Below are 27850 nucleotides of genomic sequence, written 5' to 3' on the forward strand. Positions count from 1 at the left end.
ATAGTATTAGAAATCCACTAAATCACTGTTAACTCCTTAATTGAACACAAAGTATAGTGGCAAAATTCTGGACTCATGCTTGAAACTGAGCATGTTTCAAATATACCTCAGTATCAGTATTGGAACCAAATGTGAAGCTGAATGTTTCTACAGATGTTTTTCATACACTAAATAGAAACTCTCAGTAACAAGGAGTTTAAAGGCTCACTTTGTTCCTATATTCAAAAAAAACCTAGTACGCGCAACAAGACTCAACATTTTCAGGTTTTTAGCATCAGCAAATCAGATGCTAGACGGACATTTTTAATTAGCTCTTTTATCACTGAACCACAGCCCATTTCTAACAGCATATTCAGTCTAAGCATTTCTTACTGAACATTTGCATTTAGTAGTAGTTGTCTCTTGACAATTTCAAAACCTACCATATACCATCCTTAAATAGCATACCCCTTTTAAAATATTTTTAGTGCATAAGAATGCAAATAGGTAGAAAATTTTAACAAAGCAAAAGGATACCACTTACTAAATATACTGTCCTTTACTAGGTTGGACCTTTTCAGAAACACTCCCATACTCTTTCACCATGCTTTTCTTAGAAATTGAAGTGACAAGGTCCAAAAACCAGTCAACAAACCAGAGGCAAGCATCCAATATATCTAATTCACAAAATACTAGTTTGAAATATTAGCTTGGAGACACAGCAATGTAAGAGTATAGACCACATTACATAAAGCACAAATGGCAAGTCAATTTGTTGCCAGCAAAGATATAGAAGAACGTACGCTGTATCGAGTTGTTGCATGGTATCTATACAGCATGTATTAAATAGTATATAAAGCAAAAAGCTGATAGGAAGTTTGTACCTGATTGAATGAGATTGATTTGTACAAAATCATGGATACCTGCAGTGGTGTGATTGTTACTAAACAGTCTACTATAGCACCAAAAGTTAGAGGACACTACCACTATGTCACCTTCCCCTAAAAAAGCTACCCTCGTTGTTCCCAGTCCCCTGCTCAAAACAGCACACAAACACAAATAAACTGGCTAATGAAGCCACAAATAGGTTTATATATATAAAGTTATTAAAAAACATCCAAAACCCAATTGGACAAAGTCCTGAGCAACTCTCTCTAGACAACCCTGCTCTGAGTGAGAAGCTGGACTACATGATCTCCAGAAGTGCCTCCAACCTTAGCAATTCTGTGTTTCTGTAACAAACAATATGGAAATATGCACAAGCATTTCTGTATTCATTTAAAGCTCCACCTAGCTCATCCTAGAAGTACCTTTTTCCTTATTAGTTTGATGAGTAGAGGAATTTCTATACCTGTCACCTCCATCATTCCCACTGTCTGCAGAAACTCTTCCCAGCAGTATCTCCAGAAGAGCAACTTAAAGGAATGTCCTTTTTTTGTGCAACACTTATTTTAGTCTTATTTCCAAATACAGAAATGCTGATTTTTCATGTTAATCATCTAGGAAGGAACCCATTTAAACACAACCTTGAAAGATGAAACAGCTTCCTCTGAGGTTTTAACATGTAAGACACTCCCAATACATACTCCCTAATTCCAGACTGAACAGAAAAAGGCACACAAAAGTTATTCCTACAACCTCTCTGTTCATGTGATCTATTTTCCACATTAAAAACACCCAGACAAGCGCAGGCAAAGAGCACACCCAGCTGTTACAAAGGATATCATTCATGACCAGTTCTTCTGGAGAAATTAGATTATTGAAACTTGGTAACTATTAGTAGACTAGCCTGGGAAGCTGCACAAACAAAATCCAGTCATTTATTCGGTACAAGCTTGAACTTAACTCCTGCAGGTTTATTCTGCAATTTTGCGATTAAAAGAGGTTTCAGCATTAAGGGGGTGAACACTGAAGCAGGCCACCCAGAGTGGTTGCAAAGTCTTCATTCCAGGAGATACTCACAGTCTGACTAGACATGGTCCTGTGCAACCCTCTCAGGGAGAATCTGCTTGGGGAAGGGGAGGTGACTAGATTATCTGCAGAAGTCCCTTCTGCCTTCAAATGATTCCATGAATGATTTCTTTCATTTAATTTACTTTTGTTTAACTTGGGCTATCATCTAAAATTCAAAGGTGTTCAGATCTGACATTCCGATGGCCTTATATATTTGAGGAGGTTAAGTAAAACATCTTAGAAAGATTGAACTTTTGCCTGAACATTAGTAGTTCAATTACACATTATAAATAATTCAGAGTAAAAAAAAAAATCACTTTTTTCACAGGAGCACACAAAGAAGATTAATCTTGACTCTCAACAAGCAATAAAATTGGAAGTTGAACCTGACTTCTGGAATCAGATGCTTGAGGGACCACTTAAGTCTTCCTGCTTTTGTTAAGGGAAGATGCTTAAGAGGTTTGCCAGCTCAGATGACTAAGTTTCAGAAAATCCAGAGAAGCATTTCAAAAAATGCAGTGGAAGCAGCTATTTCTAACTACCTATCAGATACCCCAGTTATTGCAAAGTATGTATCACAGCTTGTGGTATTTCTCACTTGGTAGAAGAGTGCCAGCTGGGTTACAAGAACTTAGAAACTCAGTTCTTTCTAAGTGTTTCACTGTTTTACAGTTCAAAAACTTATGCTAGTACCACTACAGCTGTACAAACCAGGAAAGTGCCATCTGACTATGCGTTTCAGATGAAGAAAGAGCAGCATGCCCACTGCACAAAAATGGTACTCAAGAGATGCCTGGGTAGTATAATTCAGAAAAGTTCTCCTGTGTAGCTTTCCCCTTCCTCCATGTCTAAACTTCTTGCTTTCAAGACAGAACAAGTCAAAGCTAGAAGCTCTTAAACCAAATCTGCCACCACTCGGGATATTTAAAAAGAGGAACTACATTATTTAGTAATTGTAATAACTAATTTGTGTTGCCAAGAATTAAACTGAACACTGACAGAAAACAGCTCTGGACTATTCTATTTGTGCCTCTTCTACACCAAACTCCATTTGCCAAAACAGACATCTCCTGCAGAACACACACTTGTTTCCAAGTCTAGTAACACACTTCAAGTAGATTACATGTCCGAGTTCAGTTGGGTGACTCAAAGAAAGAGGGTAAATCTATAGTTGTCCGCAAGTTAAATAATCCTCAGATTAAAATGTGTATCAAAAAGCATCTTAGTCTCCTACTGTTTTAAAACAGGGTGAGCTCCATCTGGCTCTTGCCTCAGCTCTGTTTCTCAAATTTATGCTTATAATCTGAAAAACAACTGACGTCTCTACAGGTCAGTCATCCTGGTGCTTTTTCTATTATGTGTTTAGGTAATCTGAATAGCCAGTTTAGCCCCTTCTACCCAGATCTTCAAAATTATGGCCTACACAACCTCAACACAAAAAAGAGATTATCTGTGCACATCAGGTATTTTTTCCATAACTGAGACCTATAACACTGTTGAATTTAGCTTGTATCGAAGAAAGGAGCAACCGAGTTCCTTATTTTTATGAGCTACTACTTGTGCCAGAGTAAGAAAACATTCACCACCTTCAGGGGGAATACTCTGATCATTTGCAGAAGTGAGCAATACTTCAGAGGCTACATGCTCAAACTGTCGATTCAGCTTCCCCTTGATAGTTCTTGTGGCTATTTCACAGCACTGTTTAAAGCTGTTACAGTACACTTTTTACTAGATTTTATACTCAGATCACTGTAAGTATTAGGCAATGAGGTGTAGAATAAAACAACAGTTAGCTAAATAATTGGTAAAAAGAAGAAACCACCTGAAGTAGAAAAAGTCAAAATGGTGAAGTGATCTGGAACGAATGAGGAAATACATGATGAAAAGCAGTTTGACTTGAATTTTTCTTCAACAAATCTGATAAACCCAAAACGCACATAGAAGTAGAAGTGCATCTCACACACCCATGAACAAAAGACTTCAAGCAAAAGTTATGATTTGAAAGTTCATATTCATTACTTAAGTTTTATGCTTTATGTAACTGACTTGCAACAAAATCAACATGAAGCCTAACTGGCAAAAAAATCCTTTCAGGCAGGCATCTTTGACTTAGGCATACTATATCCATCATTAAGTGGGTCACTGACAAAAATTCATATTTTTTGTCATATATGATGATATATATTTTTCATATATAATGATGATGCAAGTTAAAGAGTGATTTTGACATTACAGTAAATATACAGAGCAGATTTTGAGATGAGAGGAAGACAATTTAGCTCTAATCAGTCCTTGAAAGCACTTCTCAAGAGACCTGAGTGGAGATGCACACACATAATAATTATAAAATATTTAATCTATGCTTTAAGTAAGAAGGAAATAAAGACCATATTGATACAGACCTTAGGAAATTAGAAAGCCTTCACAGGCAATGGTCAACTAAAGACCAAAAAAGTTTCAAGTTGGAAAAGGGAAATAAAGTAGGAATATATAGCCATGTCCACTGTGCTCCTGAATTTACTACTGTGCCTTGAAAAATGTCACTTTTTTGCTTGAAAAATGCACAGGCTCCAATTCATAATACTTATCAGAGGAAGAGTCACAAAAACTAATTCTATCCTGCCCAAGTTGTTTCACAAGTGTTTGTTTACTATAAGAAAAGCCTATTTAAATACTGCACACAGCTGTAAATACTCAAAGAAAATCTGCTATACAGCATCCAGCAAAAGTCCCAAATGGGTGCTATCCACAGAGGAAGTGGTCATACAAAGTATATGTGACAGAATTGACACCCTTGTCCATTATTAACACTTTACTTTTAAAGTAGCAGCAATATTCCTTAAAACAGAAGAGAACCCCTTTATTGGAATTGGTAAAACAACATCATTCTTTTCCTGACAACACACATTCAACTTCCTGAATAGGAATAACTTAACTCTATAACTCTACTTATGTGAAAGGACACCTTGGTTATTTCCAGCAACAGCTTCAATGCTTTTAAGCTGATAGAGTGCAGCAGATTCCCATTGCAATAACTGAATTTTAGAAGTAAAGAATCATGATGAAGACTTCGGTTGGACTACTGGGGGATGTGAGAAAAGTGACGAACTGACAAGAAGACAAGAAATTTAACTGGCTGTTAGGAAGATCCAAGCCAAGTCTAATTTTTCCTTAAGGGAAAGGATTATAGGTTAAAAATAAAATGCATCACTACACTGTACCACACATTTCCATGAGGCACGGCTATTTATACCAGCTAGGAGAAGTTACTGCTGGATTGACAAATGCTCAAAAGCAATTACAAGCCACTCAGTTCACCTATCACTGTTAATTACTTCTGCAAAGCTCTCCCAGGAACTTAGAACCATTTAGGTTGGAAAAGACCTTTAAGATCATTGAGTCCAACCATTAACCCAACACTGCCAAGAGACCTAGAGGCAAGGCATTTTTTCTTATTGCCCATTACTATCTAAGTTATTCATAATTGAGAGTAAAACAAGATAGCTGGTGACAAAAAAAAAAATAAGTACTGAAGCTTTCTGAACACTCATGCATCTTACCACCTAAAAAAGGTCCTCTGCTAGAGAAGTGTTCACGCATGAAATACTTGGCTGCATTAAACAGCCTAGGTGTCCTTAGGAATCCTCCAGTTCAGTGTAGTAAGACCTGCCATTAAGAATAGAGACTGCTCTAGACAGGACAGTTAGTAGAACACAGTCAAGTAAGCGTGGAGCAACAGGTCACCTATTTTCCTGCTGCTTTCTGTAGTCTGAAGGTTCCACTTAAGTTCACTTCCACAGCAAATACAGCTCATGTCCCCCATCTGAATGGGGAATTTTACATCACTTGTTTCTTAACGTCTGCTGTCATTCTCAGTTGCATATACACTACTACATCAATTTAGAGATCACATATTCTGAATATAATAAGGCACTTTTTTGTTGATTCAATCGAAGTGTTTGCACTCTAAAAGCTAGTGGCATCTCCTTTCTATTGTCCGTCTACTGACAGACAGTTAAGGATCAGACAGCTGATCGCCCACCCATCCAAGGCAGCCATTTATGCCTCAAGTGGACTGACAGCAACACCTGTCAACACTAGTGAACAGTTGAAGAGAAGTGCAGGACAACATGACAAATTTATATATATATATTATCTAGGGAGAGTATACACATTACCATCTCTTAGTAGTCAGCTCTTCTCAAATTTCCGCTGCCTCTAAGCTTCCATTTCTCTGGGATATCCAGAACTTGTTTCCAAACAGTAGTCGAACTACACTGGAATATAGTAAAAACTGAAAGATGTTCCTAACTAAATTATCTATCCCCACACCAAGCCAGTCATCTTCTTTCCAAGAAACCTGCACTAAAATACTGTTAAGTTAAGGAGTTAAACAGCTGAACCTAGCCATTTAGCACAACCACAACAGGCTAGCAATCAAGCCTCTCCTCTCAACCTCCCTTGGAAGTGTCCTGCCTGGCAACTTTTCTTGCAAGACAAACAGACTTGCCACCACTCGTTTCCTTTCTTTTTCCTTTGGAAGCGGCTACAACAGCCACAGGCAGTGCCTTGTCTTCTAAAGATTTAATATACCTGCCACATAAAAGCCAAATTCTTCCATGCTGCACTTCCAAGAAGGACAGAGAGAAGAGAAACCTTCAGATCAGACAAGCTTCCTTGAAAATCAAGTTAAAGAGATTGTCCCTTTAACAACTATACCCATACACCTGGAAAACAGGTGAAAGTAAATAAAAAAGTGGGGCTACAGTACATAACAACAGAAAACTTCTTTAACCGGACTGGTATGCAGGAATGTCTCCATGTAGCTGCTCCCTTCTGTAGTAGCCAAGGAATGATAGCCTGTAACAGATGTCAGAGTGCAGAACTGCTGTAAAATGCTTCTGTTATGTTTTCAACTTATGAGCTGCCACTCAGTTTCCGGAGGAACATTCCCTAAAGCCTGCAGGCACCTCAGAACCAAGAAGGAATACTATTTCAGACACAAATGCCAAAGGCAACATCTTCAACAGCTCTTTACTCAGTGCTGCTGGGCTGGATGTATAGTAAGAGAGGATTCATTCATCTGAACTATGCAATCCTGTTAACATGTGTTTGCCTGGAAATGCTCAAGGGTCATTTACAATCTGTTACAGCTTAAAAGAAAGGCTTGAAAGGTAGACAAGCATGAGCTCTAACTTAAGAGATGTTAAGTAAGCCCTTTCAAAAGCTACTTCTGAAATATTGCAAGAGTTTTATCACACAGGAAAAGTCCCTTCCAGGTTACAAACGCAAAGTGAACTCAAGTGCTGCATTTTCAGTAGTCTTGCAACATCTTCTTTCTCCTGAAAAAGCATGCATTGTTTTCTGTCCAACATCATGATTACAGAGCAGCTGACTGGTATGGTAGTTTTATTTCATGACTGATTAAAACCATCTTGATAGTTTACTGAGGACGTGAAGTCTGATCCGAGACATTTTGGCCAATACTAAGCTTACTTATCTTCTGCTTTTGAAGTCTCCTGCTGTCCATTTGTCTACTGAATCTGTGTCCTCAAGATCTCCTCTCTAAACAGCTACAGCTGAAGATAATTTTCTTACATGCATGACTGAAGCCTCTCTACCCAGGCAAAAACTGTAGAACTTTCTTTGCTCGAGCACACAGCTGATACTAGTGGGTCAGTGCTGAAAAAAGTATGCAATGTTATTACCAGATGACTAACAGGTGCAGAACAAACAGCACCTTCGGTACTAGAAGAGTTTCTATTGCTGCATTTCCTCACGGAGGCAGCTACCTGCATTATTTCAGCATGCTCTCCCTACCCACACGAACTAGAACAGTGGCCTTCTAATGATGCAGCGAGATGCCTCTGAAAGCTTGGCACACCCGCCACACGAGGGAGTCCTTGGCTGCTGTTTCCCATCTGAGCCATCAAACACCCAACGCAACGGCTTGAGCAAGATACCTTTCTGAAGCAACCGTGAAGACTACCCTGCTAAGCCTGCACGTTGTCTGGAATTCTTAAAAACATTCCACGAGACAAGAAGTAATTAGAGCCAAAACGAATACTACAATCAGCTGAACTCTCAAACCTTTTCAGTATGTGCTCAAGCTTCTTAGAAGGTAAGACTGACTTCTGTAAAACAAACCGATTCATTTTAAGGAGCAAACAAAAAAAATGGTTTATAAGTTCCAGTTCCCCTCATCTACTTACTGATCTCCTTAACAGGTAGGAGTAACGGAAGAAAAGTAGCCCTGCTAATTGAGTGCTATCAATGCTTATTCTTAGAAGAACCTAGAACTATCATTTGTTTTCAAATGATCAGTAACAAAGTCTTGCAAGTGTTTTCAAAGGGAATATCGTTCCTTCAGTTTTAATAGCTGTGATTAACAGCTACTCAGTATTGCAGCTCAGTAGTTGCAGAAAACACACCATTTCTCACAGTAGTTGGAAAATACACATAGGAAAAGGATACGCACAGAGAAGCTCACATTTTTATTACTTGAAACTGAAATATGTTTCCATAAGGTAATTCTTATAGGGAACACAGCGAGATTCTTCCAGAAGGAAGCTTTTTTTATTTTAAAAAAGGATGGGGGAATAATAATGCATCTTGCTATAGATCCAAGATTTAATAACCATTGTGCAGCAACATTAGGCTTCAAATGCACTTTAAAAAAGGCTATGGCTTAACCTGCATGAAGCAGGTACCAGGCAGGCACTAGGAAGACCACAAGAAAAAAAAAAGGCAATTTATCTTCAACAGCTCCAGAAACTTGGAAGACAGGAAAGAATTCAGATTACAAGTCCGCATCTGTTTTAGTCAGTTTTATACCAAATGGCTCAAAAAAGAAAAAGTAAAAACAAACTAATTGAAACAGGTGGTCAATAGTGTGGAAAGCTTGAAGATAACATGGCTGTGCCTTTGACAACTCTGGGAATTGCTTAATTTGCAAAAATTGTTAAAGGGATCATACAACGAAATTGCAGGACCTGAGCTGTATTTGCAGCAGTTGTTCTCCCTTTACATATGGATTAAAGCATCACATCACTAAAACCAGAGGCTTGCACATTTTTCCTCTGCTGCCTTCTATAACTTTCTATCTACTACTCACACTTGGCGTACTCCAGGAAGACAAAAAATCCATACAGAATAGTTATAAATCCTTTCCTTCACTTATGCACAAAACCCATGATTTCAGCCTTGCAAATCTGTATTGCAGGAACTTCTAGTTGAAGTATACCATAATGAAAGAAAATAGTATGTATAAATACAGTGCTTTCATATAGCAAAATACACAGATCTGAAGAATGTTCCTCACATGTAATTAAGGTCTTGTTTATAGAACGCAATATACTAGCTGCTTCAATACATAACAGACCAACCATGATCCAGTTAGGACCATCTGCAGCTTCAAGTCTTACTGCTTAGCACTTTGCTTATGGTGGCTGAAAGGATGTACTCATTTCTGTAGGGATACCCAGATCCTTATAATCTACACAACACCCTTGGAGTGAAAGGGCTTCAGGGTGTGCAGGTCAGTATCACTACTACCTAAACTGAAGCAAACTTCACTACAACATGCCTTGATGATTATAAATACTATGCACTAATCTCACAGCACAGGTACCCTGAAAGGCAGTGATGCCTATACAAACTTCAGATTACTTGAGGTCTCTTAAAACACACTGGTTTCCACTAGAGTTAACATTTATTCAAACAGCTGGCCTAGAATCACTAGAACGTAACAGCAAAATGTATCTACAAGCACCTATGAAAGAGTAAGCAGTGATCAAGACATGCTGAACGGGCAGTGTGGGGACTCCCAAGCTGAAAGCAAAAAGTTCTGGAGCTCTGCTAAAAGCACACAACATACTCCACATCACTACAGGACCAGTGCCAATTTGCAAGACTTGACACTTTCACAGGCTTCTTGTAAATTACTGCAATTACCGACAAAAGTGAATTTTAATCTGCCCACAGAAAAGTGCAGGAAAATGTATATTGTATTAATCCCCATCAAAAAGCAGTGTTTGCTGAAATGCGGTGATTTAATGGTGTTCTGAATCACTACATTCAGAGGTCCCTCATCATATTTAGCCTTATAAAAAGGTTTCCTGTTTTAAAACATGAAGTTGTTGCTTATGCTTTATATGGAGAGAGGCTCATCAATTCAGGTCAATATACAGATGAATAAACTTTGACCATTTCAAAGCCAGCTTGTTTATACAGTGTCAATAGTAAGAACTGATTAGCTAGGCAACTTAACTGAATCCCTGGCACTGACTATGCCGGTTTAATCAAATGGGGAGGGGGTGTGTGCTGGGGTTCTACCTTTTTATTTGTAAAAACAAAACCTATAAACTTCTGAAAGGTCAGTGTCATGCCTTCAGAATCCTGAAAAGCAAGTGGAAGTGCAGTGCCAATCAAGTGCTATCTTGAGTAACATAAGATGAAAGGAGTTCTTTCATCTCCACCTGCTTGCACGACTTATTTCCAGGAGACATGCAAAGTGCAATAGATTAGGCAGTTTACTGTGAAAAAGCACAGTAAATGCCACAAAGTCTCTTTCAATAACATTTAATAGCAATATACAGAATCAGAGAAGGGTAACTTATAGGATACAATTATTAACAGGCTTAAGACAAGTCTCCACTAATAGTGCTCTGGATCCACACATATGGCTTATTTGAAAATTTAACTCCTTCAGGATTATTCCTGCAGTCCAAACAGGATAGTACTCCAATCACCCACTAAGTAGGCCAATGATCTGCTATCATACTTTCTTCCAATAAGCACACAAAGTTCAAAACTGCTTCACTAGCTTTGTGCTACAACACACTGAGTCCCTAGGCCACATCAGACTGCATTTTAACAGCTGCAGAGTTCAAACCATAGACTATCATGAAAATTAAAAAGCTGATGTTAAGAAGAACCCTCCCCTTCATGCCCACCTCCAGAAAATCTATGCTTCAAGATCTTAAGCAAGTTGCTTCAAAGAGATCAAAGTCACCATATAAATACAAGCTTGCCTCCAATCCCATTTGGTTTTTATTCTTGATTTCACATTTTAGTCAAGTTCTGCACAGGGCATCCTGCTGGCAAGACAGTTTGGCTGGCAACACCTTTTCTCCACATCCCTACCCAAATGAGAAACTGTCAGGCTGCCAGAACTTATTTCTTATCTCAGCACAGCACTAAGCAACAGCTAGCAAGAACCCCAGCCTCTCAGACTCAATACCCCACAAAAGAGCAGCCAGCTTCAGCTAGCTCCTCCTTTAGCTGCCAAACTACTCTACTACACTCCCACCCTGAGTGCACTCAGAACCTTGCAGAAACATCTGACAGATTAGATATGACTGCAAACACACACATTGGGAGTAAAGGCTGAGAAGGAAAGAGATGGGGAGTGTCACAAAAACAGCAAACCTCTTGGAAAGTGGCGAAGTTGCAGTGGTCTGTTCATTCATGTGGGCTTCCCTGTAAGAGGCACTTGTGCCCTACCATCCTCAAAATTTTCACTTTTTGTCACAGAATGTTTAAATCATCCTACACTGTATATAAATAGTCACTCTGCAGACTAAGTCACTCCACAGATGCACCATAGTATCTGTCTCCTCTTGCTTCCTCTGGGAGATGAAGAAAATGGAAAACTACTTGCCTAACTTTGTTGTCTCCTAACCTTGCCTCCACATACAGTACTTCAAGGCAGCAAAAAGTACAGAGTAAGATTACAGCATAAGTACATGACAATATTTCTTCCCATACTCCCATGAAGGGTAGTTTAGATGCCCTAGAATTAGTCTTATATTAAGGCTGAAATGAAAGATTTAGGGTTCAAGAGTAAGCCAATACTGTTCAAACCAACAGTGACAAGAAACTTGAAAGAAACTGCTCACCCTAGGCAGAATAATGAGATCGCTCTGAAACTTACTGTTCACATACAGAAAAAGTCAGAAGCTTTGCAGCAGCACTGACAAAGTATAAGGTTTCCAACAGCTCTGCTCTTGCCAGACAGACACTAACATGGGTACGATAGAAGCAGAGAAAGCTACAGAAGTCAAGGAGTTTCACATGTTCTAGATTGAAGCAGCCAGACAACACTTTCTACTGCCTCCACAGAAGACACACAGTATCTTTCCCTTGATTACCTGAAGACTGCTGTAAGAGTCAAGGCAAGCACAAAACCTATCAGGTGTTTTACCCATGGTCTACTGAGACAGAGCACCTATCCACAGAAAAAAAATTCTCCTCCAACTCCCAGCCTCAGTTCTTCGGGAAGATTACAGTTCAGCATTGTCACCAGGTCCTTCCTTGCACTCTGCACTACAGGAGACTACTCTTCACTGTCAGATTGTTACGCAGTCCCTCCTAACACTGCACCGACTGTATGCATATACATTAGTCAATTCAGTGTTTGTACTGTTACTAGAATTATTACTGCTGTTAACAACATAAGCTTAACTCTGAACACATCAAGTCCAACTCATGTTTTCTTCTGTGACCAAATCAGAATCCTTTGCGTTTGTTACCATGGTTCTTCAAGAATACTGAAATTTGTGTGTTCTGTATTAACTACTAAAAACTATTTCTGTACAAACTGTAATTGCAAACATACTGACTACAACTGCATCAACAATTTTCTGGAAATGTTCAGCTTCTACAGCAGCTTTTTTTGAACTGTAGCTCTAGACATTGAACTGTAGTTCCAGATACCTACTATGTTAGTGCAGGTGCAAAATGCAGTATACATGCAAAACAGCAATGGGACATTAGTATCTGCAGAGGGCAAGATAAAATATGCATAATTAAACAAGACATATGCCCATTTCCCTACGACTAAAGTTGATAGGACAAGAAATAAATGTGACCCTTCCTCTATGTGCCTGTCCATCCCTTTGTATTATTTCTAGATTGTAACTACGAAATTTTTAAAGGTCACATAATAAAACTTGAGGAATTTTACTCTGAGCCTATAATGTTGACCATAAAGAAAACACACTGCAATATGACAGATAGCTGCCAGCCACAAGCCAAACAGGGAATGCAGGTTTTCAGAAAAATGCGTGCAAGAAGATCAGGCTGCCAATGAACATATAAGCTTCACAGTAAGGCAGTTGGATCAAGTTTGAAAACCAGGCCCATAAACAGTGATCATCAAGTGTCCTGAGATAGGCTTCCTTCAGGTTTAGAAGGCAGGAAGTGATGCAAAAAAAACTTCAGGTGGGGAGTACCTGGCTCCTTGTACTAAATGGAACAGCCTGTTACCAGGGCTTCACAGCTAGACAGCTCTGTGGATGTGAATTACAGTTCCAGGCTAGATGCCTAAACACATCCTGCCTCCTTTTGTAGGAAGTACAAGCAGGCATGCTAAACTGCAAGCAAAGTCTATGTATATGCATTATTGCTAGTTCAAAGACAAGAAAGTCTGACCTATTAAATGGATTCTCTGTTAAAGTTGTGAATTTTATAAGCATAGGTTTATTACAGTTAGGGGAACAGTACAAGAGCTTTGAAGCCAAGAAATTCTCCCAAATTTATGACATCTGATTTCAGCTATTTCTGAAATGAGAGTCTGAATTCCATGAAGTTTCAGTTTGGCTAACAATTCCACAAGCACTCCTGGGTAAGTGACAAAGAAACAAAGGCCTGAAATCATGGAGATTCCACAATGTGAAAACTAAGCATTTATCTTCCACACATACAACTGAATTTGCAACAAAGACAGTTGGCATTAAGTAGTGCAGTCTTTTTTGTAAGAACACCACATTGTAGTTTCTACCTATTTCAAGTTTCAGAAATATAGGTCTAGAAAATGCAGTTTGCCATACTAAGTCTTCACTTTTACATGGCAGCTACTACTGTCTCTTGCATTCTGCAAACAGCTACTAAACTCCTCTATCCTGTACAAGCAGAAAGCTTGTGGTTTAAAGGCTTTAAAGACTTTTTTTAGACTTCATCCCATTTAAAGTATCATATTGCTTATATTTGAAGTATTTTTAGCTTAATTTTTATAATTACACATGCATAACATTAGATTAAGCAAAATGTTACCTGCTGCTTTTAAATATGTATAAGCACTTAAACTAAACAGTTACCTAGAGCAGCTGGTAAGAATTCAGTTATGGTGCTTTCCTGAGACCAGGGTCTCACACCTACTGTACATCTATATAGTTAGTTCATGTGGTTGCTCTGTATCTTGTGTTTACTTACATACACCGGCATCAGTCCAAAGCATCCAAGAGTTAGCAGACTCAAGAAAACCTGGGCACAGTGACTCGTTCCAGACATGCTCTCTGGTTAACAAGTGAAGATAAGTAACATTCATGCCTCAGTTCTCCGATAAGTCTCTTGTCAATGGGATTCTCACATAAAGAGACTGTTTAGTACCCTTTAAAATCTTCATTAGCATCAAGGTTTAATTTGTCTACCTTCATTAAAACGGAACAGCAATCAGCTAATTTTAGTTTTTGCTGAGAACACTTCCAATGTTTTTCCCTCAGCTGACCAAGTAGACTTTACTTCTGCTACCAATGTTTGCCCCAACAGCAAACTGTGTCCATGAATTCCATGCTTGCAGATTACCAGTGAGAACATCCTGCAGTTCTGCTTTCTCACCTACCTCCTTCATAAATAAACCCTTAGATAACAATCAGTAAGGGACCAAACTTTGTTGACAGTACACTGCAAGGAACTATAGTCATTGGCTGAAACGGTCAAGATGTTTTAAGAAATTCCACTCCATGGAAAAAGCATTACTGAAACTACTAGAGCAGGCCTTTAAAAACAGGGCTTCAGACTGCTCACATGAAATTCATAAGTGAACTCCGTGATGCTTCCCTTCCCTCCAATAGGTTTTCCAGAGGCAGGGAGGCCCTCAGGTTGAACTCATCCGAATACTAAAGTGTGCACACAGCTTCATGGAACTGGGACACTGTTATAATGCAATCTAGTATTGCAGTTGTGACCACAGACTGATTATTAAGTAATAGGGTAGGAGATAATTTGGTTCAGATCCACAGGACACTGACAAGTATTCAGGCCAAGATGGCAACAGTCATCCTTGATCACTCTGAATTCAAACACATGGCATTGGTGACCCAGTATGAAGCAGGCCTCTCCATATCTTAAAATTTGCTAGTGGATCACATCACTGGTATACAGACTGGGACTCTTGCAACTGCCAGCCAATATGGGCAGATAGATCAGAATTTTGTTTTCTTCATCAAAAAAATGTTTCACTGCTGAGAAATGGTTCAGGATCACCTGCATGTCTCATTTTATTCACCAATGCAGATATTACCAGATTTCTAAGCATTCCTCTACTGCTCAGTCTGATCTGCTTGGCAAACAGCTCAGTTCCAGCACGTCATAATGGAAGCTTCACCTCACAAAGACAGAGGATGCATCCAATCCCGATATGGACCAACTTGAATTAGACAGTCAAAGGCAGACCAAAACTGTGCCCATTACCAATTCTCATTTAAAGTTTAGCCTGTATGAAAGTATTTCAGCCTCTATTCTCCCGTGAACTTCTCATGAATTAAAAGGTATTAACCACGTATCTAGTACTCATGACAGTTCATTTAAAATTAAAAAAATACTGTTTTAACACAGGAATTAAACCAACTTAACTCAGAAATTAGTGCCAAATCTCTTCCTTGGCAGAAACCTGGTAACAATCCCTGTTCTGCATAGTAGAAACAAAAGAACTTACTTTTCAATAACTCTGTAGAAAGCCTGAAAATTATTATGAACAGGACTGAAACCAGAGCAATCTCTCCCCAACATCCACAAACACAAAGTAATCTTGCTCCAGGCTACTTAAATCAGAAGTATTGCTCCCAATGCAGTTATAAGCTCAAGATACCACATTTCTCAGTCTCATTTATACTAAAACCTTTTGGAACAAGACTGATAATGTTTTTGCTGGCAGCTGAATGTATGCCTCAAAGCTGAGAAGCTACTCCGATAAGCTAGAAACACCACCTATCTCAAATAGTTCCAACCCTGGATTTCTTACCTACTAAGTAATTTAAATTCAGGATCCTTAGGCATTACTTTATGCTATACATAAAGACATCACACCTTCAGACAAGAGGTCTGCAATTTAAGTTTTTCTGCATTCTATTCCCAGGTAGGGAGTCTTGACACTAGCAGCAATATAAGCTCCTAGCACACCGAACACCAAAACCATCGCATGAGGATGTGGACAACTTGCACATCCATCATTAAGACCTTGAGGCTCAGTTTTGTGCCTGCAGCAGCCTCTTAATTGGGAGAAGCATGTTAATACTTAGTAACTTTAACAAGTAACACTAAATATGTGAATGCAGATCTGCAAGACAGAAACACTTTGAATAGCCATTCCACTACCTGATCAAGTACCAGTTCCATCTTTCCACTCCCAGAACAAAAGGTTAGGAAACAGCTATGTAAAGGACCTTTTCTTTCAAAACCAGTACTGAAGTCATTACCTATAGAGACAGGCTTGTTTCCTGCACCAACCAGCCTACAGCTGAAAACAGCAACATGTGGCATCAGCCATCTAGTTTCTTTGGCACCCCCGACCATGTTCAGTATTCTTCCCAGTGAAGAGCAGAGATTGCTTTGAGATTTGGTCAGCCCAGAAGGACTAAAAGCAGTGGTTTCAGTAGCCAAAGCTACCATGCTGAAGGAGGGTACCTCACAAGTTTAACCATTCCACTACCTAATGTCTTAAGAGGAAGCCAACTGCTATGGTAGGAAGTGCCAGTCATTCAGATGCAAAAGGGGAAGGGCAAAGCAACCTGGCAAAGTCAGCCAGAGACTATTGAGTAAGAAGGAAACCAAAGGTCAATGCTGAGCTTCAAGCAGACTGTTAACCTGACTCACTCTGTGCCACTAAATGGTCCATACCCTCAGACTGGGTAAGCTGGCAGCAATTACTAACTGAAATGGGGAACAGCCATGAAGCATAGACTACCGAATTCAACAAGACACAGGTATACAGTTCTGGCAGTTAATCCTGAAGTCTTACTCTTCAGGCAGGATTCCCTTGTTTTGGGGGAACTGGCTTTCAAATTACAAATTTTCTGCAAAATATCAACACTTAAGAAATCCCATTCTTCATCTCAGAAGCACAGCATCTCCACTCTAGGCCTGAGTATGGACATTTCTCCTCTTTAGTTTCTACTTTGTAAAGCACTTGAAAGTCAAGCATAAAGTTGACTGATGCTGTATAGAGCTGAACTGCAGAAAGCCCAGGAAGTAAGGCCTGAGAATCCACCTTGTGACTGGGGACGCACAAGTGTAGTTTGATAGCAAAACTATAGAGGACAGCAGCCAAGACCTACAAGCAAGAGTGACCAATGCCAAAAACATCCTTTTACATGAAACAGGTAATTCCCATGCAATATGGGAGTACAAAAAACTACTCAGTCACAAATACAGTCTTCAGCATGCATCAAATAATGTCAGACAAAAGCATTCTCAAAAAAGATGGGCGATTGCCCTATGTCACTGAGTGTCAGGATTTTCACTAATTGTGTATTAGCAGAATGCAGATATGACCACTGGTAATTGAAGTACTTTGTATTATTCACTAAAGGTATAAGCTCTGGCTAAAGTTACTTTCCCTGTCCAGCAGATAGGTGGTCAAATTTAGGAGAAGAAATCCCTACGGTAGCTCACTGTCCTCCACCTGCAGCAGATGCACTACACACCTGGGACATATTCCTCTTGGTATCTTTTTGCTGCCAGATTCAGGTTTAGGCATCATCCCCTTGTACTGATGACACAGCAGTGACAGCATCAATGTGGGAAAGGGTGGCATAACTTTACTGCCACACTAGAGAAACAACTGTGTCATCAAGACAAGAGAAGAAAGCATGTGCTACCAGACAAGTCCTTGGGTTGGTGCTAGAGCTGTCTGAAAGTTTTTAGGACTTGTCTGCCACTATTCATATACACAGTCCAGGAACACATCTCTCCAGCATATCCAAGCCATCAACACAACACATGGCAGGGGCTGAAGGTACACAATCAGTGTCAACTGAAGCTTTTGCCTTCCCATTTGCTGCTCAAGGAACACTGAGTCACAGAGGTTTTTATTTAGTGTGAAAAGTGTCCATGTTCTGCCACTGAATTTCAGTAATAGGAAAGTATGGGCTTCCATCCCTTAAAACAAAGAGAACACGCAGCCTCAAAGAGGAGTGGCTTTAAACACACAGAAGCTAACCAGTACAACTCAGGAGTTCCAACCAAGAACATAAGTTCAAGATGTATTCTTGAAAGCTGGGTATGTAAGGACACTGCAAAAAAGCACCAGGAAAAACTCAACATTTCTGAACAAAACTGAAGAAATGCCAACATAAGTGGTACATCAGTGTCTTTGAATTCAAGAGTACTTAAGAGTTGAAAATAGAGGTGAGAAACTGAATTTTGCCAGCTATCCTTTCATTCTTGTGCAGGAATCCATCGGGTTGTTCTTTTGAAGTTAAACAACTGGTCTAAATACATGACCTGTGCACCAGCTGTTGCTAAAATAATGTACTAACAGCACAGAGTCACAATGCAGTTCATACCTGCACTCTGACAGCACACGTTGATTGATTCAAGCGTGCATCTGAAAAACTGCTCAAGTGCTGCAATGCAAAAGCAGCTTTACCTATGAAGTAAAGTAACCTGCCATTTTCCCAAAGTACAAGTTTAATTACCTGCACCCCTGAAAACAGAGGTTTTGCATCGACTAGAACAAAGTAGTCATGACTCCAATGGAGTTCACTAGAAAGTCAAGTAAACCTTGCATAAGTATCTGCTTTTCCACATCTTAGAGTCTTTGGAGAGAAGATTCAATCTCAGAAGATTTAAGTGTCCTGTTAGCATTCATAGCACTCATACAAACCTGGATGAAACAAATACACACACCTAACTTTTGGGTGTAGAATCTAGGTAACGATAAACCTAAGTTCCTTCTGACCAGCAACATCAGCACTGGTTTCTTCTGCCTTTATTCCATAATTTAAGAGAACTGCAGAACACCAACTGACAGCTTGCTGCTTGGAAAATAAGAACATGCAGAAAGTCTTAAAACCAGCATACCTGTTATTTTGTCCCTGACAAGCTTACAGGATTCTGTCTCACCAACGCTGCCAAAAAGACTCTTCAGCTCATCTTGTGTCATGGTCTGCGGAAGGTAGTTTACTATTAAATTGGTCTTGCTGTCTTCCATGCTCCCAGAATCAACTGGTGATGAGCAATTGTTTATGGTGGTTGAACTATGGGCTGTATTATTGAAAGTTGGTCCATTAGACAGTTGTGTTTCCATGGCAGCAATTATCTGCTGAAAAACAGAAAATAAGCACATTCAAAATTCATGTTTTGCCATCTATTAGGACAAGTCCAGGCAGAAAATCTAGAAAACCTGTTACTATGCAGAAATGGTATTGCCAGGGCCATACACTGACTCTATATGCAAAAAAATATCCCACCAATACAGAAGGTTAACTGTTAGTCAAGGCAACACTTTAAAAACTTACAGGCCAATAAAGAAGTTGACACCAAAATCTTCTACAAGCTCTCAATGAAGTCAACACTCAAAGCTTAGTTTTCACCCTCCCCAAATCTCTTCATTTAAGGGCATCACAGCCTTCCTAACATGGAAGTTACCAAGCGGAACTGGCCTGCTGCAGGGGTAATCAATCAGCTCTATAAACTTACAACTCATCCTGAGACGATACGAAATGTAGCTTTTAAAGTGATAATATTTGGTTATTTGCAAAAAGAGGTGGGCAATAACTGTATCCTGGGCCTATTTCTCATTAGCAATAGCAGAAAGCAAGTAATTAAAAGACAAACTTAAGAGATACATGAGTGTGCTGCAATGGAAAACAAACACTTTCTTGATAACCTCTAGGTCAACCTTCCGCCAGCACAGGTTGGAGTTAGGTTTCTAAAGGCTTTTATTTGATTAAACTGACAATTCCTGGTCCTCACCTCTTCTCTCCTCTGCACCCTGAAAAGTTAAATTTGATACTTTTAACTTGATTTAGACATCAAAGAAAGGGAGTGATCACCACTCCCACTCCAGGAACTACTGTGTTTCACTCCAGAGTAACTGACTGCATGATTGGCAGGCACAGCATTAATCACTTGGAGAAGCATCAGTACTTGCCTACCAGCTACCACATGTACAAAAGGCTCTCTGCCATCTCAGTCAGTTACTGAATGGTAACAGTTCACAAACACAGTAGATTAATGGCAGCCTAATATCCAAGACTTAAGCAGCTTACCCTGTTTGAGGCAACTATACAGGACAACATACAAAATTCTGTAAGTTAATTCTCCAGTAATATACGTTTGAGCACAGAAGCAAGATTCATCAAGAAGTTTCAGTAAAAACCCAGCAATCACCGAAATCCAACCTCATACTAAAATTTCTAGTTTTCACACTAAAGCTATAGGAAAATTGCAGTGTAATGTCAGGAAGTCTAGAGGTTCTGTCCTATTCAAAGCAGCATATGCAATCAATGCATACCCAAACAGCTGCAATTTCTGAAAAAGGAAAGGGGAGGGGGCAAGCTGAGCATGTTAAGCGACAATTCAGACACTCCTAGGAACACATTTCTGTGTTCTGCTTACAGAAGTATTTTCCAGGAGGACACAACACAAAAAAGGGAAGAGGCATCTATTAAGAACATTTTTATACCCAATGTGATCTAGTTTTCCTGAGCAGCTACAACTGGAACAACATTTTCTTCCCTTGTGACAAACTCCAAGGGTAACCTGCTCCTGCCACTGTGATGAAAAATCTACTAAACAGAAGAGTAGATGATCCCAATTAAGATAAATTGCTTTTCAAAAACTAGTGTATCTGGCAGAGCTAGTAGCCACAAATGCTGTACTCTGTCTCTAGGACTGCTTCCCCCCCTCCCCCCTTTTTCTTTCTTCTCAAATTTAAAGTGTTCATTGATCAAAATTAGCAGGATTCAGCAAGGACAACAAACAATCCCCACTTAATTGCACATTTACTTTCAAATTCAGGTGGCAAGAATGAGATCCTAAGCCAACATTCAAGTGAACAGCTGCAGTAGCTTGTGTGCTGAAATTACAGCACTTCTCAGCTATAGTATCACTTTTTTCAGAGCAGATGGTTCTAATATGTTTTAGAAATAATGCATATTCCATTGATAGGTTGAATACAACTGTTCATAAAACAAAGCACATCTTCAGCAGTTACTAAATATTTTTCACCCAGAAAGATACTTTGAGATAAATTTACAGTTTTCAAACAGTTTTTTAGAAATATACTTTTAAAATAGTAATCATAAATACACAATATACAGCTTTTTAAAGTTACCACAATTTAGTATTCAGACCATACCAAAACCATTTTCATACAATACTACTCTTCAATTATCCACCAGGTGTTTTGAATTAGTACTAAAATCTAATTGACATTAGAAAAGAGGCAAGCAGTATAATTGCTACAGGAGGTCACAATATTATAGAAAAAGTTGTCATGGTATGCCAGTGTGCTCTAGGCTCTCACAGAATAGGGACACAACCTACAGCCTATAACAAAACGTAGAAGAGTTAACATTCCAAGTTTAAAGAGTTTGGTATGGCCTCAGCACTAGTAACATGAAAAGTAGCAGCCTACAGAGTTTAAGAAAAGTCCCACAGACCCCAGTCCAAGGCTCTGCTGCCCACGAACCACTTCTAAGCAGAGAAGCCACATCACACAGTCTGACTGCCATGTTAGTTTGGAGTTGCTGTCTGCAATATGGACACAAAAAGTACCGTATGTTAGATTAACAAGATAATGCAACAGATCAGTTTGTACAAGTTTACAGTAATTGCATTTCTATTCCCAGCACTCCATGCAGTGTGGCTTAATTTGATTTGAGGCAATTCCAATCTAATCTTTCCAAATTCAGTTCTAAACTTATTTTTCTTACACGAATCAAGATGCTTACTTTTAAGAAGATTTAAGATAATGCAGTCTAGTTATCCCTGCCTCTGCCTTGGAAACTACCTCCAGAACCACACCATGCCTAAAAGGTACTATACCACAAAACATATTTTTAGATCTTCAAGACTGAAGGAAGACAAAAAACCCTAAAAAACAAACAGTGAGTGGATTTTCAATTAGCACATAAGATCACCATGCACCTTTGAAAAACAGCTTCCCTTACATGCTGTCTCTCTCCCAGCCCACAACCAAAATATACAAAAAACCTACTTTGCTAGAATCCAGTTAAAATCCTAGGTTTTAAAAATTAAGTAACTTGAAAATCTTGCACAGACTATACTCAGTAAGTTTCCTTGCAAGAGCTGGGCATACAAGTGGCAGTAGACTCAAGGATTTCTCAAGTGGAATAACAAGGAAGACATTGAAGAGAGAGTCCTTCATAAGGGCGTTCTTGTCCCCAAAGATGATCTATTTGTATCTCTGTGGTTCCCAAAGCAGCACGCACGACCTGATACGGTATTTGCTTCCCGTGAGCTGTGTACTGCAGACGGAAACCTCCAACAGGGCAGCTTGCTTCAGTGTGCTGACACAGACTTCACGGTGCCCCCCGAGCACCACAGCACTTCTGGAACAAAAGCTAAGAGCACCTCTCATTTGAGGTACTTGCGGTCTGTAACACAACTGTTTTCCTCAGAGTTCCACAAGGTACTCACATCAACATACAAAAGTCAGTTCCCTGACCACCACACTTTTGTCTCAAATTTTGCTCTACCAATTAATTCCTTTACCATATTTATTACTTTCAAAGCTGTACAAAATGGTCTTTTACATCTAGTTTGGAAAACAAGTCCTTACCATTACCATTTACACTTCTATCTGACCTGAAAAAAGGGATATGGCCAGTTACACCCAATTAAAAAAAATGCCATTTTTTAAAATTCGGTTTCCAGCCTGAACACTGTACTTTAAAGTTGCAATAGAATTCAAACTGTGAATGGTCTCCAAAGCTGTAAGACACTGAACTACTGAAGAACCAGCAGCACCATTAAAAAGCCAATAGTTTTTGACTATCAGCCTCAGAGACAGTATTACACTTCGGATTATTAAAACAGCTCAGCAATTACTGCATTCAAATCCTAAGAAATCAGTAGAGTTCACAAAGAGGGCTCTATGCCTATTAAAGAAATGTAAGTTTGTCTTTAAATACATTCAGATTAAGAGGAGAACAATTAAGTGAAGTTGGAAAAGGAAATCTGCTCTTTCTTTACAGTCCTGAAAGGAAACAGAACTGAAGACAAAGTTGTTCAGTTCAGCAAACCAAGTGTTTCACTTTGCTAACATACAATGCATGGGAGCCATCTACCTTTCAAGTAACTAACTTTGAATTCACAAAGCACAGTTAGGATTTAAAATACAAACACTCACTGTGGCATTAACCGAATCCCAGTTTCTAATTAGCTGCAGTTCGAGTAAGTAATGAGTAAGGTTTGCCTAGCAAAGAAGCAAGCAGGCTTTTTAAAAAAAAAAAAACAAACAAAGACATTAGAGTTAAAAAGCCATATGGTTTAAGCAGTTCTGGTTGCCATAGAACAGTTCCAGTTATATATCAACAGTACATTTTTATAGGAGAGCTTCAGAAAGTAAAGCAGAGCTAGCAAGATGAAGAGCAGTAGAACTACAGTGATCTACTAACTTACTCTTCAAAATAGGTGTTCTGGTATGTAATATACTAAATTTTTCATGCTCAGCTGGAAACAGAAGCTCAGGTTGGATCCTGCCAATACACACAGGTGAGCTGACACAACCAAGGTGAGCTGACAAAACAGGAAAGCCTTCAACCACTGTTACCTCCTTAGAGACATAGGCTATGGAGATACCTGTACTGCTTCAAAAACCCTCTTACTGCGTGTTTTGATTCACACTTGTGCATCTCCATCATAGAGGGGAAAAATTTCACACAGGTTTCATATACAGAATTTATTTTTATTTATAGACACTACACCAAAATCACTAGAGAGATGTCTGCCCTGGTCAAGCAGGGCATATACTTCTAAATGGTATTACCTAAAGGCGATTACAGAAAAAAGTGTTCTGAATTGAAGCAGTCAGACATCAGATACTGAACACATGTGCCTCCTCCAACAGGTCACCACTGTTCAGAGGCAACTGAAGCTGCACCACAAGATGCCCAAGATGCCTCCAGCCCCAAGGGTCACAGCTGATGCAATGCTCCTGATAAAAGCCTATGAGATGCTAAACATGCTCATGAAGGTCCTGCTGAAGCACCACACACCAGGAGACTCCACAACACATTTTAGAATTCAGCATTTGCCTCTTTTCTCTCTTTGGGTACAGGCAGGCAATAGAAGCACAGAACAATTATCACATGTTGCCATTTAGATAAACAAACCTTAAAGACTGTTTTCATAGTTCCAAATAGTGGACCAAACAGAACCCTGTGACTGAATACCATGTCCTTTTTATCTTCCAGATACTAAAGCTCTGGTTTAGACCTTTGTATCAGCTTGTGCAGTTATTCTCCTTTCTTAAATTTAAATACAGTGTGTTTTACAGAGGATTTATACCACCCACTTTGACTCACAGCAGTAGCTAAGGTAATTTAGCGAACATAAGCTGTTGTCTATAAGTAGTGTTGCTGAACACCTTTAAAAACAAGAGAAAAATATTTGAGGGCTCAGTGAAACCAAAAGCCTTGACATAACCTAGATGTGGAATTTTGTTTTAAGAAACAGAACTCCACAGAAAAATCTAGTAACTAAAAAAACTTGTAAGTGCAGTTATTTGTACTTTAAATAGGTGCAATTCTTAATACTTTTTCTTTACTCATTTTTTTACTAGAGTGTTAATTTGAAGGACAATTTCTTTAAACAGCCAAATATCTTACGAGCCTGCATGAAAGCACAGCATTAATTTGTGCTTACTCAAAAAAGCTGGAGATAATGGCAGGTGTTGAATCCAGCATATGCAAAAACTATTACACAGGCTGCTAGAATATGAACATCTTTACAGATAAAAGCATATACAAGGCCACAGGGCATCTCTTCAGTCAACCACCTTGCTTGACAGAACAAAACCATACTCAACTCTTTCAGTGACACTGTAGGAAGATCAATCAAGCAGAGCTTGATGGTTATTCTGATATCCACAGTTAACAGCACAAACTGTGCTTGGTGAGTCTGCACAAACAAGCTAAGAAATGCTTATTTCTTAGCCCATGTGTTCACTGTTATTTTAAAACTGTATAAACCAGCATTTCATTTGCAGCTCCTCCCTGCTTGCACGTCCATTCATGTCATTCTCTCCATTACACTACTGAAAAATCTGTAGCCTGTAGTATGAACTAGATTAGGGTACTGCTTCAGGAAAAAGCTCACTCAGCCTAAGACAACCAGCCAGTAGAGTATCTCTCCATTGGGCAAAGTTATGAGCAAGAACTTTGAGATACAATACTCAAGGACAAAAAACCTCACAGAAAGCTTAGAATTAGCTTCTAATAAGGTGGTCTTAAAAATTTCAAGGTAAACACAGGCAATTGTAAGACTAGAAAGCAGAGGAGTCCTATACAACAAAAAACCTAAACTATATATAGCCTCTCTAAGGTGGAAGGTTAAAAGGGAAACCTTTCCACACTGGCTCTCACTGAACAAGTAATACCACTTGAACTCTTCTATACCTTGGCCTCAAAGGCATGGTGAGAAAGTGAGGGAAGAGATTGAAGACTGATATGAAAAATCTGGGATGTAAGCAAAAGGATTTTAATTTATCCTTGTGACTGGTACTGCAAAAGTTAACCTGCAGCAGCTTTCAGCAAGGATGAAGAGGCAGCAAGACAGGCTTGCCTATTTCCAAGTGAGCAATGAGAAGACAAATGGACAACTGCTGACAACCAAACAAGAAACAGCCATTGGTACAGGCATGAATTCTGCTATCAGGAAGAGGGCTGGACAGTCCTAGTGATTGCACTAAAAGGACTGAAGGAAGTACAAATTATCTACTGAATATAAAAATGTATAGGGAACACTAAAAACGTACACACAAATTAAAAAGTGTCTCCACACAGTACACAATGCTTTTGGAAACTCTTAGTATCCCTGCAAGACAACCAAGAACTTATGAGATGCTCTAGACAATGCTACAGTAATGCTACTGGTCTGTTAGGAAAGAAGCCAGCATAAAGATCTGCAAGCAGTTCTGAAAAAATGCATGTAAAACAAGATGAGGACATTGCCTGTCAGAGTAATCCAGAGACCATGCAGGAACTTTGACTGTGATTACTCAGTAAGTATCTTGTCAGCTGGGGTAAACTGAGGTAATTTAAGTCATCCTAGAAACCATACCAGAAATATCAACTTGAATAGTCATCTGTAAAGAAAAACACACACCTGCATTCTACTAAGTGATCAGTTCAAAGTGAGACTCCACTAAAGTAAAACCATTTTTACTTTCCTACCTAGTCAGAACAATTTAGACACATAACTACTTCTACCAGCATAACTTATTCCCCGAGCAAGAGAGTATCAACATGCAGTACTGATTTTCTTCTTCACAATGAAAGAACTCAGCACAGAATTATACTCTTCCTTCTAATTGTCCTCTTTCATTTAAAAAGATTTAAAGCCAGCTGAAGGAAAACAATTACTTTTGTTACAGTTGAAATCCTAAGTGTCAAATTGGGCCTGTCTGAACACAGCCAGTATTGCTGATGTTCAACAAGAGTTCACCAAAACTACCACCCAATCACACAGGCAGCTGTTCAGACCTCAAACAGCAGAACTCAAGTTGTGAATGATTCCAGTCTTGATTGACACTTCAAGTAAGACCATTGTTCAAGGGAAATATGCTCAGACTTTTCAGCTGCACTCTACCATTCACAAGATCTTGCCAAGAACAGTTTTTGCTTACTCATTTAAACACTTGCGCACGCTGCTCCAGACTCATGGGCTAGCTCCCAGCCTTCCAGCAAAGTGCTCCCCAAGGCAATACAATCCTGTCAAAGTGAGTACATATTCTGGAAGAAGTAACAGTATCCTATTGCAGACATTTCCCTTCAGCCTTATACATCTGCAGTCTGCCTGAGCCTACAGAGAGTAACAGAAGACGACAGATTCTGTGGGGTGGGAGAAGACAGCTTGAGGACTTCTCAAATACAGCATCTTGATAGCTTGAAGGGTTACAAAGTCAAAATCTACTTTTAAGACGTATAGAGTCTTCTCCACTTGAACTAGATAGAATGCCTACTTCAATTTTTCAGCATTTGCCTCACTATTCCAGTTGGGCTGTGTAAAGCTTTTCCCCTTTCACCATGCAGTTACACACTTCTGCTCTACCAGCAAGTTCAAAAGCTGAAGTTTTTCCAATAGCCAGGAAAAGGAAGCAAACCAGGTCAGTCCAGGTATGAAGAGATGCCCAAATTTGAAACATAAGTTAAAAAAGCAGCTTCTTCCTGACCAAGAAAACATGTGCCAGCTTTAAGGCCGTGCACTACTCCATTTGCTCTCCCATTCATCTCCCTGAAGCAGAGCAAAGCTAAAAGGTTTTGTTCCTCCTGCAGCCAACTTCCCTCAGCGCAAGGGCCCCAGTGACAGGCAGCAGGACTCATCTCCCAGGCTCAAGTTGACTAGGTTTGAGGAACACTTTCACTCTACCAGTTTTTCACAGCAGCCCTCCTCTTGCTCACAGCTCCCTGCTAAACTGGAGCGATGGCTGGGCCCAAACCCTGGCAGTATCCCTGACACTCTGCTGAAGGCATGCCCCCCACCGGCCCACAGGGCCAGATTTTGAGATCTTGGTATCTCCATCACAGCCCTGCTCTTCACAGTGCAAGATGAATCCCTTTGGCTTCCTCCCTTTGGGGGAGCTTTTGTTCTCACAGTAAGCTTCCTTGCCTGCTCTACATTTGATATCAGAAAAGCTGCACAACTGAACATCCCTACCCCTTAGACC

The 27850-nt window shown here is 39.5% G+C and overlaps 1 protein-coding gene across 2 annotated transcripts in view; it reads right to left on the reverse strand.

The window, feature by feature from the left end:
• Positions 1-21919, reverse strand: part of ELAVL2 (ELAV like RNA binding protein 2) — a 46159-nt gene extending 24240 nt beyond the window's left edge. The window contains exons 1-2 of one of the 2 annotated variants that reach the window (XM_037374572.1): positions 21600-21919; positions 19015-19252 (exon numbers count right to left, since the gene is read on the reverse strand). In XM_037374572.1, the coding sequence (XP_037230469.1) occupies positions 19015-19252; positions 21600-21671 (310 nt within the window). In that variant the 5' untranslated portion in view covers positions 21672-21919. Of the gene's footprint in view, positions 1-19014; positions 19256-21599 lie in introns of both variants that reach the window. The other variant, XM_037374571.1, reaches the window with a different exon arrangement.
• Between the last annotated feature and the right edge of the window lie 5931 nt (positions 21920-27850).

This window comes from Falco rusticolus, chromosome Z, assembly GCF_015220075.1.
Source record: "Falco rusticolus isolate bFalRus1 chromosome Z, bFalRus1.pri, whole genome shotgun sequence".
Classification (NCBI taxonomy): domain Eukaryota; kingdom Metazoa; phylum Chordata; class Aves; order Falconiformes; family Falconidae; genus Falco; species Falco rusticolus.